The sequence below is a fragment of the Pleurodeles waltl genome, chromosome 1_1, assembly GCF_031143425.1.
Source record: "Pleurodeles waltl isolate 20211129_DDA chromosome 1_1, aPleWal1.hap1.20221129, whole genome shotgun sequence".
Lineage (NCBI taxonomy): Eukaryota > Metazoa > Chordata > Amphibia > Caudata > Salamandridae > Pleurodeles > Pleurodeles waltl.
In genome coordinates, this window is record NC_090436.1 from 983,615,785 (window position 1) to 983,630,306 (window position 14,522).

A 14,522-nucleotide genomic window follows, 5' to 3' on the forward strand; every position below is an offset into this window, starting at 1 on the left:
CGAGAAGGGCTCCACGGACGTCGGATCAAGATCCAGGTTTACCCCGGTCGAAGGATTTTCATCTCAAAAAAACGACTAAGTCCGAAGGTAGAAATCACCACCGAGGAAACCCACATCGCGTATCCGGACAAGGGCTCCAGGAGGTCGGATTCAACTGGCAGGTTCGTCCCGGTGAAGAAAAACTTCAAAATAAAGACTAAGTCAGAAGGTAACTTTTTGACCGAGGCCTCCCGCGACCTGTAGCCGAGCAGGGCTCCATCGCGGTCGGCCTGAAAGTTTGACTTTGCCCCGGTCCTGGTGCAACCAGATGACCCGATTGGCGCTTTTTGTTTCTAAGCGCTAGAAAAATAATAATACTTTAAAAATTCATATCTCCGGTTCCCCTGAACCAATTTTATTCGTTTTTGTGTCATTTTAAAGATAAAAATATAAACTATTTTTATAAATTGGTTTTGGATTTTTAAACTGTTTCCTGTGTTTTATTTGATTACTGTTTTGTGATATTTGAATGCTTTACACACTGTCTCCTATGTTAAGCCTTGACGCTCGTTGCCAAGCTACCAAGGGTTGAGCTGGGATTAATTTACTGAGACCTAGCTGTACCTAGGTGGAGGTTAGTGGCTTGTTGCTAGGTGTAGGTACCTACCTGCCCTTACCAATAACCCATTTTCCAACATACTGCCTCTCCAGTTCCGTGTTATGAATGATTTACCTTGTGGCGTATGTCTCTGCTCCCGTCCCCCCTCCCCAGTTGCAGACTCTCCCTCTCTCTCTCTCTCTTCAACCCCCATTCCCACTACATGGCTAGATATGATAGTCTTGCCCTAACTTGGTGCTCTTAAGTGTTCCTTTTACCCATTTAGCATCTCTCTATGCACGCACACACACATGCACGCGCACAGACACATATCACAGTGTCGCTTAATTGTTCCCTCTCAATTTATCCCGTTCAGTCTCTCCCTCTCTCTTTCTCTCTCTCTCTCTCTCTCCCCCTTACGTTTCATTCTCCCACACCCCATTTTTCTTTCCCTCTCAATCTCACAAGTCTCCCCCTTCTCAATTTCCTCATGCCCATTCTTTTTATCCCCCTTTCCCTCTATGTTCCAATCCCATCCTACTTTTCCTCCCCTCCCATTTCTCCTGATCTTTCCCCATCTCTCAGGGGCTTGCATGCGCAGAGTTTAGTATGATCTTGGGTGCAACAATGGTGCATTATAAACACCCTTTTTAATTTGTTTTTTAAGTTTGTGAATGTGTTGGTCTTGCCTACAGCTGCCTCTAGTTCAACACATATTTTTTACAATACCAGCACTTGGGGAGATATTTTAGATAGCCCACTGCTTATTTCATTGGGTGCCCATCCATAGGGACATCAGACTGTTTTGAGTGATTAGTTAATGCAGCCCATGTTCAGCGTCCAGGGGAGTTTGTTATGTGTGTAAAATAAATATAACTTGCATAACTTAACAGGGGTTTGGCACTATGTGACAGGCATTTGGCACTGCGCTTGTGTCACCTTTCAGTGCAATAACCATTTGTGCTCATGAGTTGATTGACATTATGCTTTGTGCTGCCTTGCATCCTGCAAGCATCTACCCTATATTGTACTAACCCTGATTTTAGTGTGTGCCAGTCTGTCCAGGTATGCTAGGCTAGTGCCTTAATGGTGCAAACACTAAATCAAGGAGGAAAAGTGATCGGGCTTGTAAATCGAGCCACCTCCATCACGTGAATTGCACTGTTTGGCCACTGACCAATAAAGGGCAGTCACTGACAGAGGGAGACCAATATAGACCCACAACCTATGGCTAAAAGACATTGACAATGCCAATAGCTCTTGGATTGCTGCACAGGCCAGACCTGTTGGTTTGCCATTGCTTGTTATATAGCGTTTATTCGACCCAAAGGCATTGGAACGCATTACATCTGCACACTATTACACAAGGTCAAAATTAATTGCAGGACTGAAGTTTCAAAGTCGACAGCTTTGGCCCTAATGCAAATCCAGATTACGAGATAGGGAGGCAAGCGGAAGTTACATGAAAGCTGACTCGTTATGGGCTCCAGGCTTCAACAGGACCTCGACATGAGCTAGACTTTAGGATCGAGCCTGGCTCAAGATTTCTGTTTATGTAGCTGAGGTTGGTTATCTGGAGCGCAGGATCCAGTTCTGTAGTAACCTGCTGCTGTTATTCAAGAGATCTTTTGCAGGTATGGGCTCGCGTACCAAACACGTGAAGAATGGGCTACGAACGAGATGCAGCCTTATATTGCAACAACATCTATTGATATCCTTTGGGGAACGGTGTAGGCACAGGAGCAAGTTGTCCTTGAATTTACAAGTATTTTTATGACTTTTACCCGCTGTTAAAATGCTTCACTTACACCATTTGTAGATCTTGAGTCATAGAATGTGCACAATGATTCTGAGCTCTAAAATTGCTGGTTTGAAGCACTACGGTTACCCCTGTCCCAAAGCTTCTCAAACTAAGGTGCACAACTATAGGTGTTTTGCACCAAATTTGTGTCATTTTTTTCACGCAAATTCAGTGCAAAACTAACTCCATATTTAAAACTTTGGCGCTAGACCCATCTAGTGCCAAATTTATGGAGTTAAAGTCACTTTTTGGACGTGGAATCCTGCCTTGCCTTAATGAGATGCAAGGTAGGCGTTCCCGTGCAAAAAATGACTCTATGGCCATAACGCCATATTTATACTCCAGTGCAAAAATGGTGCACAGGAGGGAGGAGGGGTCAAAAAATGGTGCAGATGCTCGCTAAGTGTAAGGAAAAAAAGGGGTAAATGGCCTACCTGAACAGATTGTTCATACTAGGGTTAGGTTACAGGAAAAATGAATAAATTAAAATCAGGATTTGGTGAACCAGTGTGACAAACCACAGCACAAAACACAGCACACACGGTGGAAGGTACAGTGCAAAAAGCGACACACACACACACTCACATGCAGTGGTGACTTACCCCAGGGTGAAAGGCGACTAGCCTCTGGTCTGGGAAATGCCGGGGAAGGTATCCCTTGTAGTCACACTCTAGAGCGGGGATTAAAACAATGACAAAGACCAGGCAGAAGATAAAAAGGTAAACAGTAAGTTAATGGGTAATGCCCAGCTGAAATAAGGGTTAAGATGGTAAGCTCATGAGGAGTTTCCTAATGGGCTGCGAGGAGGGGGAACCTCCGACCAAAAGTATGTAGTTCAGAAAGTGCAAGATGCAGACAATACCCACGAAAAAACTTACCACTCCAAAGGGAAATACCGGTAGGTGTACCTACATGTCGGTGCCCAGCCACTCTGGTGCCGGGATGCGGGGGCGCCCACTATTTAAGGGGAGTGGTTAATAGTGAGGAAAATCGTAGAAGCAGCGCCGGAAGGATCCGGCGCTATGTGGACGTATGCGGCGTTTCCGAAAGTATGGGCGCTAACCCGAAACGTGTCTCAATGGAGAAGACACGGTCGGGCGCGCATAGGTGACGCGTCGCGGGTCCCGTGGCGTGCCATTCCACTTCCCTGATGGGGGTAATTCCAGCGCTCCCGTGACCTGTCCCTCGGGTGAGGAGGCATGGTCGGTTTAGACACTAACCTGCCTAGAGTCATTTTCTGACACAAAACCATTCATACCACATGACTCATGTCTTAGAAAAGACAGGAGTCATCATCAACACCCAATGGCCAGCACAGGATGCTTGTTTCTGGTCCAGGGAGGACCTGGCCTGGCAGTTCGGGCTGGACTGTTCCCATAAGGAACAGACTCAAGACTGATTTGCATATGACTGGGTCTAAACTGGGGTGGCATGGTGAGCAAAAGAACAATGGATTAAACCCAGATCTGTGACTGGGGGTGAATGTTTGATTGGTTCCGCATTCCGTCCATCATTTGTGTTTTGCTTTGCTTTTGCCGCCATAAGTGTGCCGGGTATGCCCAGACGTGGGTCCCGGGCTCACCATGCCACTGGGTTCAAGCTAGCCTGGCTGATGAAAGGTGAAACCCTGAAACTGGTCCCAGGATGCTTGTTTCCGGTCCAGGGAGGACTTGGCCTGGCAGTTCGGGCTGGACTGTTCCCATAAGGAACGGGGTCAAGACTGATTTGCATATGGCTGGGTCTAAACTTGGGTGGCATGGTGAGCAAAAGAACAGTGGATTACACCCAATTATGTGTCTGGGGGTGAATGTTTGATTGGTTTCGCATTCTGTCCATCATTTGTGTTTTACTTTGCTTTTCCCACCATAAGTGCGCCGGGTATACCCAGACGTGGGGTCCGGGCTCACTATGCCACTGGACTCAAGCTAGCCTGGCTGATGAAGGGTGAAACCCTGAAACTGGTCCCAGGATGCTTGTTTCCAGTCCAGGGAGGACCTGGCCTGGCTGTTCGGGCTGGACTGTTCCCATAAGGAACGGGGTCAAGACTGATTTGCATATGGCTGGGGTGGCATGGTGAGCAAAAGAACAATGGATTAAACCCAGATCTGTGACTGGTGGTGGATGTTTGATTGGTTCCGCATTCCGTCCATCATTTGTGTTTTGCTTTGCTTTTGCCACCATAAGTGTGCCGGGTATGCCCAGACGTGGGTCCCGCGCTCACTATGCCACTGGATTCAAGCTAGCCTGGCTGATGAAGGGTGAAACCCTGAAACTGGTCCCAGGATGCTTGTTTCCGGTCCAGGGAGGACTTGGCCCGGCAGTTCGGGCTGGACTTTTCCCATAAGGAAAGGGGTCAAGACTGATTTGCATCTGGCTGGGTCTAAACTGGGGTGGCATTGTGAGCAAAAGAACAATGGATTAAACCCAGATCAGTGACTGGGGGTGAATGTTTGATTGGTTCTGCCTTCCGTCCATCATATGTGTTTTGCTTTGCTTTTGCTGCCATAAGTGTGCCGGGTATGCCCAGACGTGGGTCCCGCGCTCACTATGCCACTGGATTCAAGCTAGCCTGGCTGATGAAGGGTGAAACCCTGAAACTGGTCCCAGGATGCTTGTTTCCGGTCCAGGGAGGACTTGGCCCGGCAGTTCGGGCTGGACTTTTCCCATAATGAAAGGGGTCAAGACTGATTTGCATATGGCTGGGTCTAAACTGGGGTGGCATGGTGAGCAAAAGAACAGTGGATTACACCCAAATCTGTGACTGGGGGTGAATGTTTGATTGTTTTTGCATTCCTTCCATCATTTGTGTTTTGCTTTGCTTTCAATATGATTTAGGACAGCCCCAGGAGGTGACAAGTTTGACCTTGCCAACTGGCCCATATTTGGTTATACAGGGTGGTTTATTACCATCAACTGAGTCTGCACAAAGTTTATTCACTAATGTCCCTATTAACAGGGATGGAACCTTATCCAGAGAAGTATTGGATACCCTCAAAAAAACAAAGTCAATGGCTCTGCTCATCTTACTACAAGTTCTGGGTGGGATTGTATTATTGATTTCATAATAACATCAACAAATCATACCGTGGCTTACGAAACAGTTAGTTGTGATATAGCGAGACCGAGAGTTGATAGCTCTTTTAGGGTGCCTCTTAAAATTCAAAGCAGCCAGCTCTCCCCAGCCGTTCCAAGTTATCAAGATTCTATTTCTTTTGCTAATCGTTAGGAGATCAGGCCAGAGGATCCTAGAGGTGTTTCTAGCCTGGCGGGCCAGCTCCATCTAAAGCTACCATCCTGTTTTCCATTGTCTCTATCTGAGTGTACAACTGCAAAATTACTTTTTAAGCTGGAATACTGCTTGAGAGGTGCCCATGACATCTTGAATAGAGGGAACATTTTAAGACTTTTCAAAGCTATTCCAGAGTTGAGTGGCATTGGATCTGGCAATCGCATTTCCATTAAAATTCTTCTCCAAAGGGGCATACAGACAGGGGAAGGCACTCTGGTGACATTGATTTCAGTTGCCCTTGCACAGTCAAATCTTGCCAGGGAAGATGTATTTCATTACTGTGCCATTATCATCATTCCCCATAAGAATCCTGGCTACCCTGTATTGTTGTCTGAAACATCAAGTCCTAAGGCCCCCCACCTCAAGTTTAAGCCATTTTCAGTTTTGAAAGGTGCTCAGGTCAGTTCTATTACACATAGTGGTATAGGAAGGACAAATGTTGGTAACCAGTTGGGGTCTAAATGGGATTGGTTGCCTTCAGACCTACTACATCAGCGGTCTGAATGATCTCTATGGAAGGTGTCTCCTATGCCAAAGTATGAACCCCTGACATTATGTTCTTGGAATATCAGTGGGGTCGCTTAGAAGATCGAATCTGTGGACATATTGTAGTTTTTAAATTGTTATGAAATAATTGCTCTGCAACAAAGATGGGAGGAGGCAAGCTGTCCATTGCTAGGGTTTTTGGAAATGTGGATAGCTGCTCATATAGAGGATAAAAGTGGCCATGCTAGGGGCAGGTTAGCTATCTATGTTGCTGTTAAATTAAAATGTCGTATTACTCCACTTGTTTGGGAGGAAAACTGGATTCAGGGTATTAAGATTAGTAATTGGAGATCGCAGCAAACCCTCTTTGTGATAAATGTCTAAATCGCCTCAGGGACTAAAGGAAAAAGGGGGGAGTTGAATCGTCTGATGCAGATTCTGGTTGATTTCCCATGCGATTGTTTGGTAACTTGGGACTTCAACACAAATTTGTTTCAAGATACCTCCGAAGTGCTCAAGGGTCCCGTTGTTTGTAATCTGTCGGTTCCTGAACAATGCTCTCATAAGCCCTTGGGTGAGCATGTGGAACTGCATTTAAACAACATGAGATTCAAAGTTCTGAACGTCCATCTGCCTCAAGACACTCCCCTGAGGTGGATGAAATCTGATTGGTGGACATGTTCCTCTTATTATTTTATCTGTAATGTGGAAATGTTCCTCTACATTGAAAAATGTTCATTATCCACTCGGTGTGAGAGTGATCATCGCCCCCAGACTGTAGTTATAAAATCTATCCTTCATCACCATGCTGTAGCTCGGGCTGTGGGTGGCGGCATATGTATTGAGACTTTAAAGTGCATAAAATGGAGCTCCTCCACTAGTGATGCAGTAATGGCTGAGTGTGTTAACTACTTAGACTCTGTAGTCGTAGGCAGTGTGTCTCCAATTAATCTATGGGCTAATTTTATCTCCTTCTTATGGTTAAGATTTCAGACACCTGCAAATAACTCTATTTCAACTATGCGGTTTGCTATTTGAGGGAGACTCAAGAGCTAAAAAAACGCTTGCAATAAAGCTGCTAGGGCACTCAGGAAGAGCCCTTGCTCAAAGGCCTTACTGATTAAGTTTAAGGAATTTCAAAAACACTACAGGAAGGCCATTTATGAAGAAAAACAGAGATACTCTGACTTTTTTGGGCAAAACTTATAAGTGCAAGCAAGGACTTGAATTCAAGAACATTTTGGTCCCTTAATAATAAGTAAACAAACCGACAAGGGGGTTTGGTACTGTTAACATCTCAGAGGGGGAATGGGCTTCCTTTTTGGCCAGATTTTTTTCTGTAAGCATGCCTGAAGAAAAGCAGCAGGGCTTGGGGGTGCAGACCTCTATAGTAGCACTGATTACATTCCAGGATCAGCCAGTGGGGTCCCAGTACCCTCAATCAGAAGCCATGACTTTTTCTTCGCATCGTCTTTCTCGTATTATCTCCAAGGCAAAATGGGATGGGGCTCCGGGTCCCAATAGACTTCCGCAGGCGCTGTTGAAACAGGACACAACCTTTTGGGCAGGTAATCTTGTGAACCTCTTTGACCACTGTGCCAGGTTTTCAAGAATACCTGAGTCTTGACATGGTGCTATAATTCAACCATTACATAAAAGTGGCTCAAGCTCAGATCCAGCCAATTATAGGCTGATAGCACTGCTTGATAATGAGGCTCAGTAGTATGCCAGCCTTCTGTTAGAAGATCTACAATCCTGGACAGAGTCAAAGGGATTAATTCCAATAGGCCAAACAGGGTTTACTGCTGTATCGGGCACATCCACCAATTTATTAGCTCTATCTATTTTGATGGACAAGGCAATTTTACCAGGTTCTGTGCTGCACTGCTTTTTTGTGGATTTTAAGGTAGCATTGATTGGGTCCCCAGGGGTTCCTTGTGGGTCAAATTACAAAACTGGGGCATTCCATCTGTGCTCATGGGGGCTATAATAGAGTTACATATCAACACCTGGGTCTGCATTGAACTTGGAGATGGCCGCTCCCTCCCCAGGAAACTTTCCACTTTTCTTGGTGTGAATGAAGCAGGGATATGTGCTTGCTCCCTTACTTTTTAATTTGTTTATTGCAGACTTGCCATCTGCTCTTGATGTCGTTAATTCTCTTCCCCCAAGATTGGTGGTCTTTTGCTTAGTCACCTGCTTTATGCTGATGATCTGGCAATGTTCAGCTATACCAGAGTAGTCCTACAGCGGCTGCTTAACCACCTTGCACTTTATACAGCCTCGAACCATTTGGAAGTAAATCTGTTAAAAACAAAAGTGGTTTCTTTTGGTAGGAAAATGCTCTTGGGGAGCAACTGGTATCAGAAGAGCGACAAACATATTTCAGACCACAGTTATAAATACTTAGGGTTGCAATATGATGCCAGGGGTAGTTTTGTTAGGCAGAGAAAGGAGGTTGAAGTCAAAGCTGTGGCCCTGCATGTATTTCTTAGAAAATTATTTAAAACCCTTAGGGGCCAAATTTGTTCCCACTATTGGAAGTCATGAGAGCAAAGATTACACCTTCACTATCCTGGGGTCAGGAAGTCATGTTAGTTAGAGGTACATGTTTGCTAAATAGGTTGGTTACCAAGATATGTAAGAGGGTTTTCTGTTTACCGCAATCCTCAACACCTGTGCAGGTTCGGCTGGAATTTTACCTTTTAGATCAGCAGGCAGTAGGTGCGGTGTGCTTTCTTGAAAATTTGTCATAAGCTATGGCAGGCAAAAGTGGGTGGTTTGAAATCAGTTTTGTGGCTTGAAATTAGTGCGACTGAGGCAAAAAGGTCACACTCCCATTTTTTGGCTGATTGTAAATAGTTATTGAGTGTTGAGGATCTTTGGGCTAATAATCCACCACATTAACTTTTTAAATTTGGTATTAAAAAAAGTGTTCAGCATTGGTCTTTCCTCTCGGACCAAGCTCTCCTTGCCACACATAATCATGCCTGGATGATAATTAATATGTTCTGGCCAGCCACCCCAGCTGGTTATTTCTCCTGCTCTTATGTCATTCGCATGAAAGAGAAATTCATGGCCCTAAGGATGGGTGCTCGGGATTTTTTTAAGCATTTACTCACTTGGCTGCCCAATCCTGGGGAGGGTGTAATTTGTAGGGGCTTGGGTAACTGGGAAGAATTATTTGAACATGTGGTCCTGTCTGTGTCCAGCTTTGCAGAAGGAGCGTTGATCTTTGCTGTGGAACAAGTGGAATGAATTGGGGGTCCGCTCCTGCTGGCAGGCTGTCATTAAGTCCTTGGATCCAGACAATATAATGTTGAATGTTTTGTTGACCAAATGTATTAACGTTACTCAGGTTAAGTTTGTTAAGGGCACTGCGAGCAGTGATTTATGGTGTATGAAAACTGTTTTCTGTTCTTGCTCTTTCGGGCTTTAAACCAATTCTGCACAGTTGCTGAGTTTTTAGGGTTTTTTTATGGTTCTTATCATATTATTGGCTGTTATTCTATGATGGATTAACCAATGCACATAAGCACTTTAGGGACTTATGCAGTCGTCTGCTCCATGTTTAAGCATTAGAAATTGAATGTCTCTATTGCTCATGGGGAGGGTGTATGGTATGTAGGGAAGCACTTTATGGATCCTTGAAGTTAGTTTAGTAACAATTATGTGCAATTTGTATTCCGTAGTTTGGATCTCTTGTTATTATTGGAATGTTCCCATTTTGATGCTAATGTATTCTTTTTTAGCTGAGAAATGTTGTTTTTGTATAGTATATAATGCAACCGAGTATTTTATTGTGATTATAATGTCTGATATTAGCATTGTGTTTTATTGGTAGCATGGAGTGTTTAATTTGTGTGTGTGTCAAAACGTGGGTGTGCTTTTGTATTTGCACTGTTCGATTGCCCTTAGTTTTAAATTGTAATGGATTTTAATATCTGTACAATACAATGTACAACACGAGGGTTCAAGTGTATGTGTGGCTGTGGTCATTTCCCTGGGTCCCCATGGCTATAATCGGCGAGGGTAGGGCCCCCCACAGCCCCGGGAACTGCCACCTCCCTCTGGCTTAATGTAAGTGGAACGCAGGAGGGGCGCATGGCCCCCCTGCAGCCCCAGAGACCACCACCTCCCCGGAGGTTCAAATAAATACAGTGAGGGGGCTGCACACACCCCCGGCGCCCACCACCTACCTGGGGCATTAAATAAATAGAATGGGGGGTGCCACCAGGCCCCCTTGCAACCCTGGGGACCACCACCTCCCCAGGGTTACAATTAAATAATCAGGGTGGCCTCAGGGTCCACCACATCCCCAGGGGTTATTGTGAGTTGAATGCAGGCGGAGGGCCACACAGCTCCCCTGCAGTTCTGGGGACCACCACCTCCCTGGGGCCTTAAATAAATACAGTGCCAGGGGGCCGCATGCCCCTCTACAACCTCAGGGACCACCACCTTCCTGAGGCATTAAATAAATAGATTGCAGGAGTTGCACGGCCCCACCACAGCCTCGGGGACCAACTACTCCCTGAGGCTTCATTAAAAGAATGAGGGGGTTCAGTTTTGGACCCCCATGCCCTGGGGACCACCACCTCCCTGGGGCTATTAACATTGGAGGGGGACCACGTGGCTCCCCAAGTAGAGCCAACGATGGCCTTGGGGACCACCACCCCCCATGGCCGGCTCCTCCTATGTCTCGGGGTGCACACTCCTGGGACAGCTCTCACTTGCAGAAAGCGGAGTTTTCATCTGTCTTCCCTGCACACAAATATGCATGTGGGGAAAACAGATGAAAACATTGCTCCTGCTTGCAATTTAGGCTCCCACAGGACATGGAGAGCTGGCTAGGACCGCGGGGGCCTTCAGGCACCCCCTCTGCGGTCCTGTCGTTTTCTCTCTCTCTCTCTCCCATCTTCCATCCCATCATGTGATAGAAAAAGAGAGCAATGGTCTCTCCATGTAATGATTTCAAAGAGCTAAACTATCAAGATGTTTGTTACGAATGTTACAGTTACATTTGGATGCAGAGCGGAACAGTCACTTCTGGCCTAATGGTCACAGTCTTGTGCTGTCATTCAGTAGACTAAAGTTCAAATCCTAGTATCGCTTGGCAGTGTGTTTGTTTAGTTACTGGTGTTTTGACCGGTAAACCTTCCTAGTGATGGAACATTCATGTTTCTTTCCAATCACATGCGTGGGTTGACTGTCATAGGTATATCTCGAGCATCACAGTAAAGAGTCACCTGTAGCCTACAGGTTAAAGTCACAGACCCTTGCACTGAAAGATGAGGGTTCTACACTGGGTGAACCTGTGGGTGTTTTCCTTCATTAATTTCTTATAAACTTCAAAAGTTTATGGTTAATACTGAAAGGAGATCTCACTCTTTTTAATTGACAAATACATTTTTTCAATTTGTCCAGAAATAACTCATTCCAAGTATATCATTCAGCAAAGCCTAAAAAACTCTCTATCTTTCTCCCCCGCACACTTTTTCTCTCTCTCAATTTCTTTTTCAGTCTCTTTCTCCTACTCACACACCCACTCAGACCCTTATTCACCCACTCACACACCCACTCAGATGCTCACGCACCCACTCACAGACCCACACAGACACTGGTGCACCCACTAAGACATTGATGCTCCCACTCTCACTCCCAGAGAGACACTCTTGTAGCCACTCTTACCCCCAGATACACCCTCTCACACCTATTCTCACACCCAGAGAAACAGGCGGCGCCAAGTTCCGCCACACACTACCAAAGGGCCATGCACAGCATGGGGTTGGGTGTTTAGGGGAGTTGGCCCCAGGGTTTGGCCATAGCCCTGGCCTTACAGCCCACCCGCACCATGCCGGCACAAGTTTGGGTGCTTATAGGGGGTTGGCCTCAGGGCCTCGACAACGGCCTTGCAGCGGTGTTTGGATTAACGTATAGTAATGAAAATTACTATACATTGAATAAACCATAGAAATTCACTGACAAAGGTTATGGGGAAGTTATAGTTAGGAACCAGAATTTAAAAAAAACATAGAAATTCACCTAAAAAACCAAAGGTTACAGGGTTACGTTATAGTTAGGCTCACATTTTAAACATAGAAAACCATAGAAATTCACCTGTTAGAGTTAGAGTTATCTCAAGTAACTATAACTCGTGCCCTAAGGTAACTATAACTCAACATGTACTACTAGTTACCTCACAAATTACGACACTCATAAAACCTTTGATAACATCATTGATAATATCAATGTAATATTTGCAGTAAAACATTTTATGAAAAAACTGTGCATGGTAGGGGCGCGAGTTAAAGTTACCTTAGAGCATGAGTTATAGTTACTTGAGATAACTCTCACTATTACAGGTAAATTTCTGTGGTTTTAAATGTAAGCCTAACTATAACCTCGCTGTAACCTTTGGTTTTTAAGTGAATTTCTATGTTTTTTTAAAGTTCTATTTCCTAACTGTACCCTTTATTTTTTTCAGTGAAAATATATATATATGTAAAACACTGCGATCAGATTGATTCACCCACATTGATCTCTGTCATTTCTCTAACATACACCACAAGATGAGTGAAAGATGACACTAATTTAAGAATGATCATGACCAGCTCCCTCGGCACAAGACGATAAACTCAAAATTAAAGGGGGGACGTTACAGTAATTCTAAAACGCAGATTCAGACCTAAAAGAGCCAGGGCACTGTCAGGCTTTAAATCAAGAAGCACAAAAAAAGAGAAGACAAGGAGCTGACCGTGTTATATCTCTCATGCCATGGGAAATATAAAGGTCTATCTCTTCAGGAAGTCCATCCCTACGAATCCTTCTGCTATCCCTCCTACCCCGCCCTTTGCTTTCTCTCATTTGTTCGGCAACGCTTACATGAATGACTCCTCACCACCCCTCGGTGCACCATTCAACGCTCCTTTGCTTCCTATATTGATACAAACTACAGAAACCCCTACACGCACTTTCAACCTCTCTTTGGTTTATATGGGATTGTTGGTTACACAATGCTTACTTTGTAAAATATAATATTACATGCAAGTACCCTATGATTTTCTTAGGGGCTTGCCCCCAGAGTTGCTAAATACCCAGGAGGCTGAATACCAAGGCCTCCCTGCCCTGATTCTGCCTTGCACCACTTTCTTCCACCACCTGGGCATTTCCGTTCTCTTTATCTCACTCTCACAGTTGACTTTTATCCCAGATTTCTCCCTTTGTCACTGCACTAATTTTCTCCATTGTATATCTTGCTGTGAATACAAATCTGAGGGTGCCTCTTTTGACTCCACAAAAATGAGTACTGGTGCCCTCCACCTGCAGCCTCCGCACAAATTAAGCAATGGAGATATATTCAAGTGAATGAGGCTTGCGCCACAGGAGATGTGCGAAAGTGAAGTCTGCGCACAGGACGTTTTTCACTTACCACTAGAGCCTTGGGATAAGGTAGGTTCGGCAACAAAATACACGACCACAAGGCCAACGCAGGCCGCGGAAAGGAGGACGAAGAGGGCAATGAGAACTTTCTCCAAATCAGTCAATCCCTTGGGCTTCATCATTCCTCCAGCTCTGCCTGCTGTGTCTGTGCACTTCTGATCTGTGGTAGCCGCAGAGTGTAGGAGGAGGCGAGCGAAGGGCAGCGCTGGATGCAGGATCGGCGGTATCAGCACTGCTTTATCACACACATCTATATTGAAGCCTCCAAGGTGAACCTTGCTCTGCTCCTGAAGCCAAGATGCATATTCTTTTTGCAAACGCTGATATTAATTGCGGGCTAATCAGTCAACTGACCTATTGCTGATAAAAGTTCAGTTCTTCAAGGAAAAAATTGAACTAAAAGTTAAGTTCATTAACGAAAATTTGTCATCACTGATCTCTTCCCAAAGTGATGCAAGTAATACATACTGGTAATAGAGAACCATGTGTTACTTCGAAAGCAACCTCTCTCTCCAGCATATATGTGAGTGTGACACGATCTGCCCAGAAAGTCACACTGGTGAATTTGAACTAAGGATTTTTAGCCTACTCCTGAGCCCCCTGCCCCTTAAAGCTGGAGAGTCGCGTATGATCACAAACACCTGTTTGTATTTTAACATATTTCGCAAATATTTTAATGAACTTCAGGTTTAGGGATTTTGCTCACAATACAATTTTTCTCCAATACATTGGGCCAAACTTTTCTTGTGCTCCTCTGCGCCCCACTAACGCCACCATGGGTGCGGCATATTTATGATACGGCGCACCATGACGGTGTTAGGAACAACAGTGTCTTTGCTCCACTAGCATCAAACATTTTGACACTACTGGGGCAAAGTGCAAGGAAGCCCTTTGATTACAATGGGTGTGTTCTTTTGACGCCTGCTTTC

The 14,522-nt window shown here is 45.0% G+C and overlaps 1 protein-coding gene across 1 annotated transcript in view; it reads right to left on the reverse strand.

Annotated features, from left to right (window-relative positions):
• Positions 1 to 13,822, reverse strand: part of LOC138290716 (ovochymase-2-like) — a 559,559-nt gene extending 545,737 nt beyond the window's left edge. The window contains exon 1 of the mRNA XM_069230265.1: positions 13,583 to 13,822. Coding sequence (XP_069086366.1) covers positions 13,583 to 13,715 — 133 coding nt within the window. The 5' untranslated portion in view covers positions 13,716 to 13,822. The remainder of the gene's footprint in view (positions 1 to 13,582) is intronic.
• Positions 13,823 to 14,522: the final 700 nt, after the last annotated feature.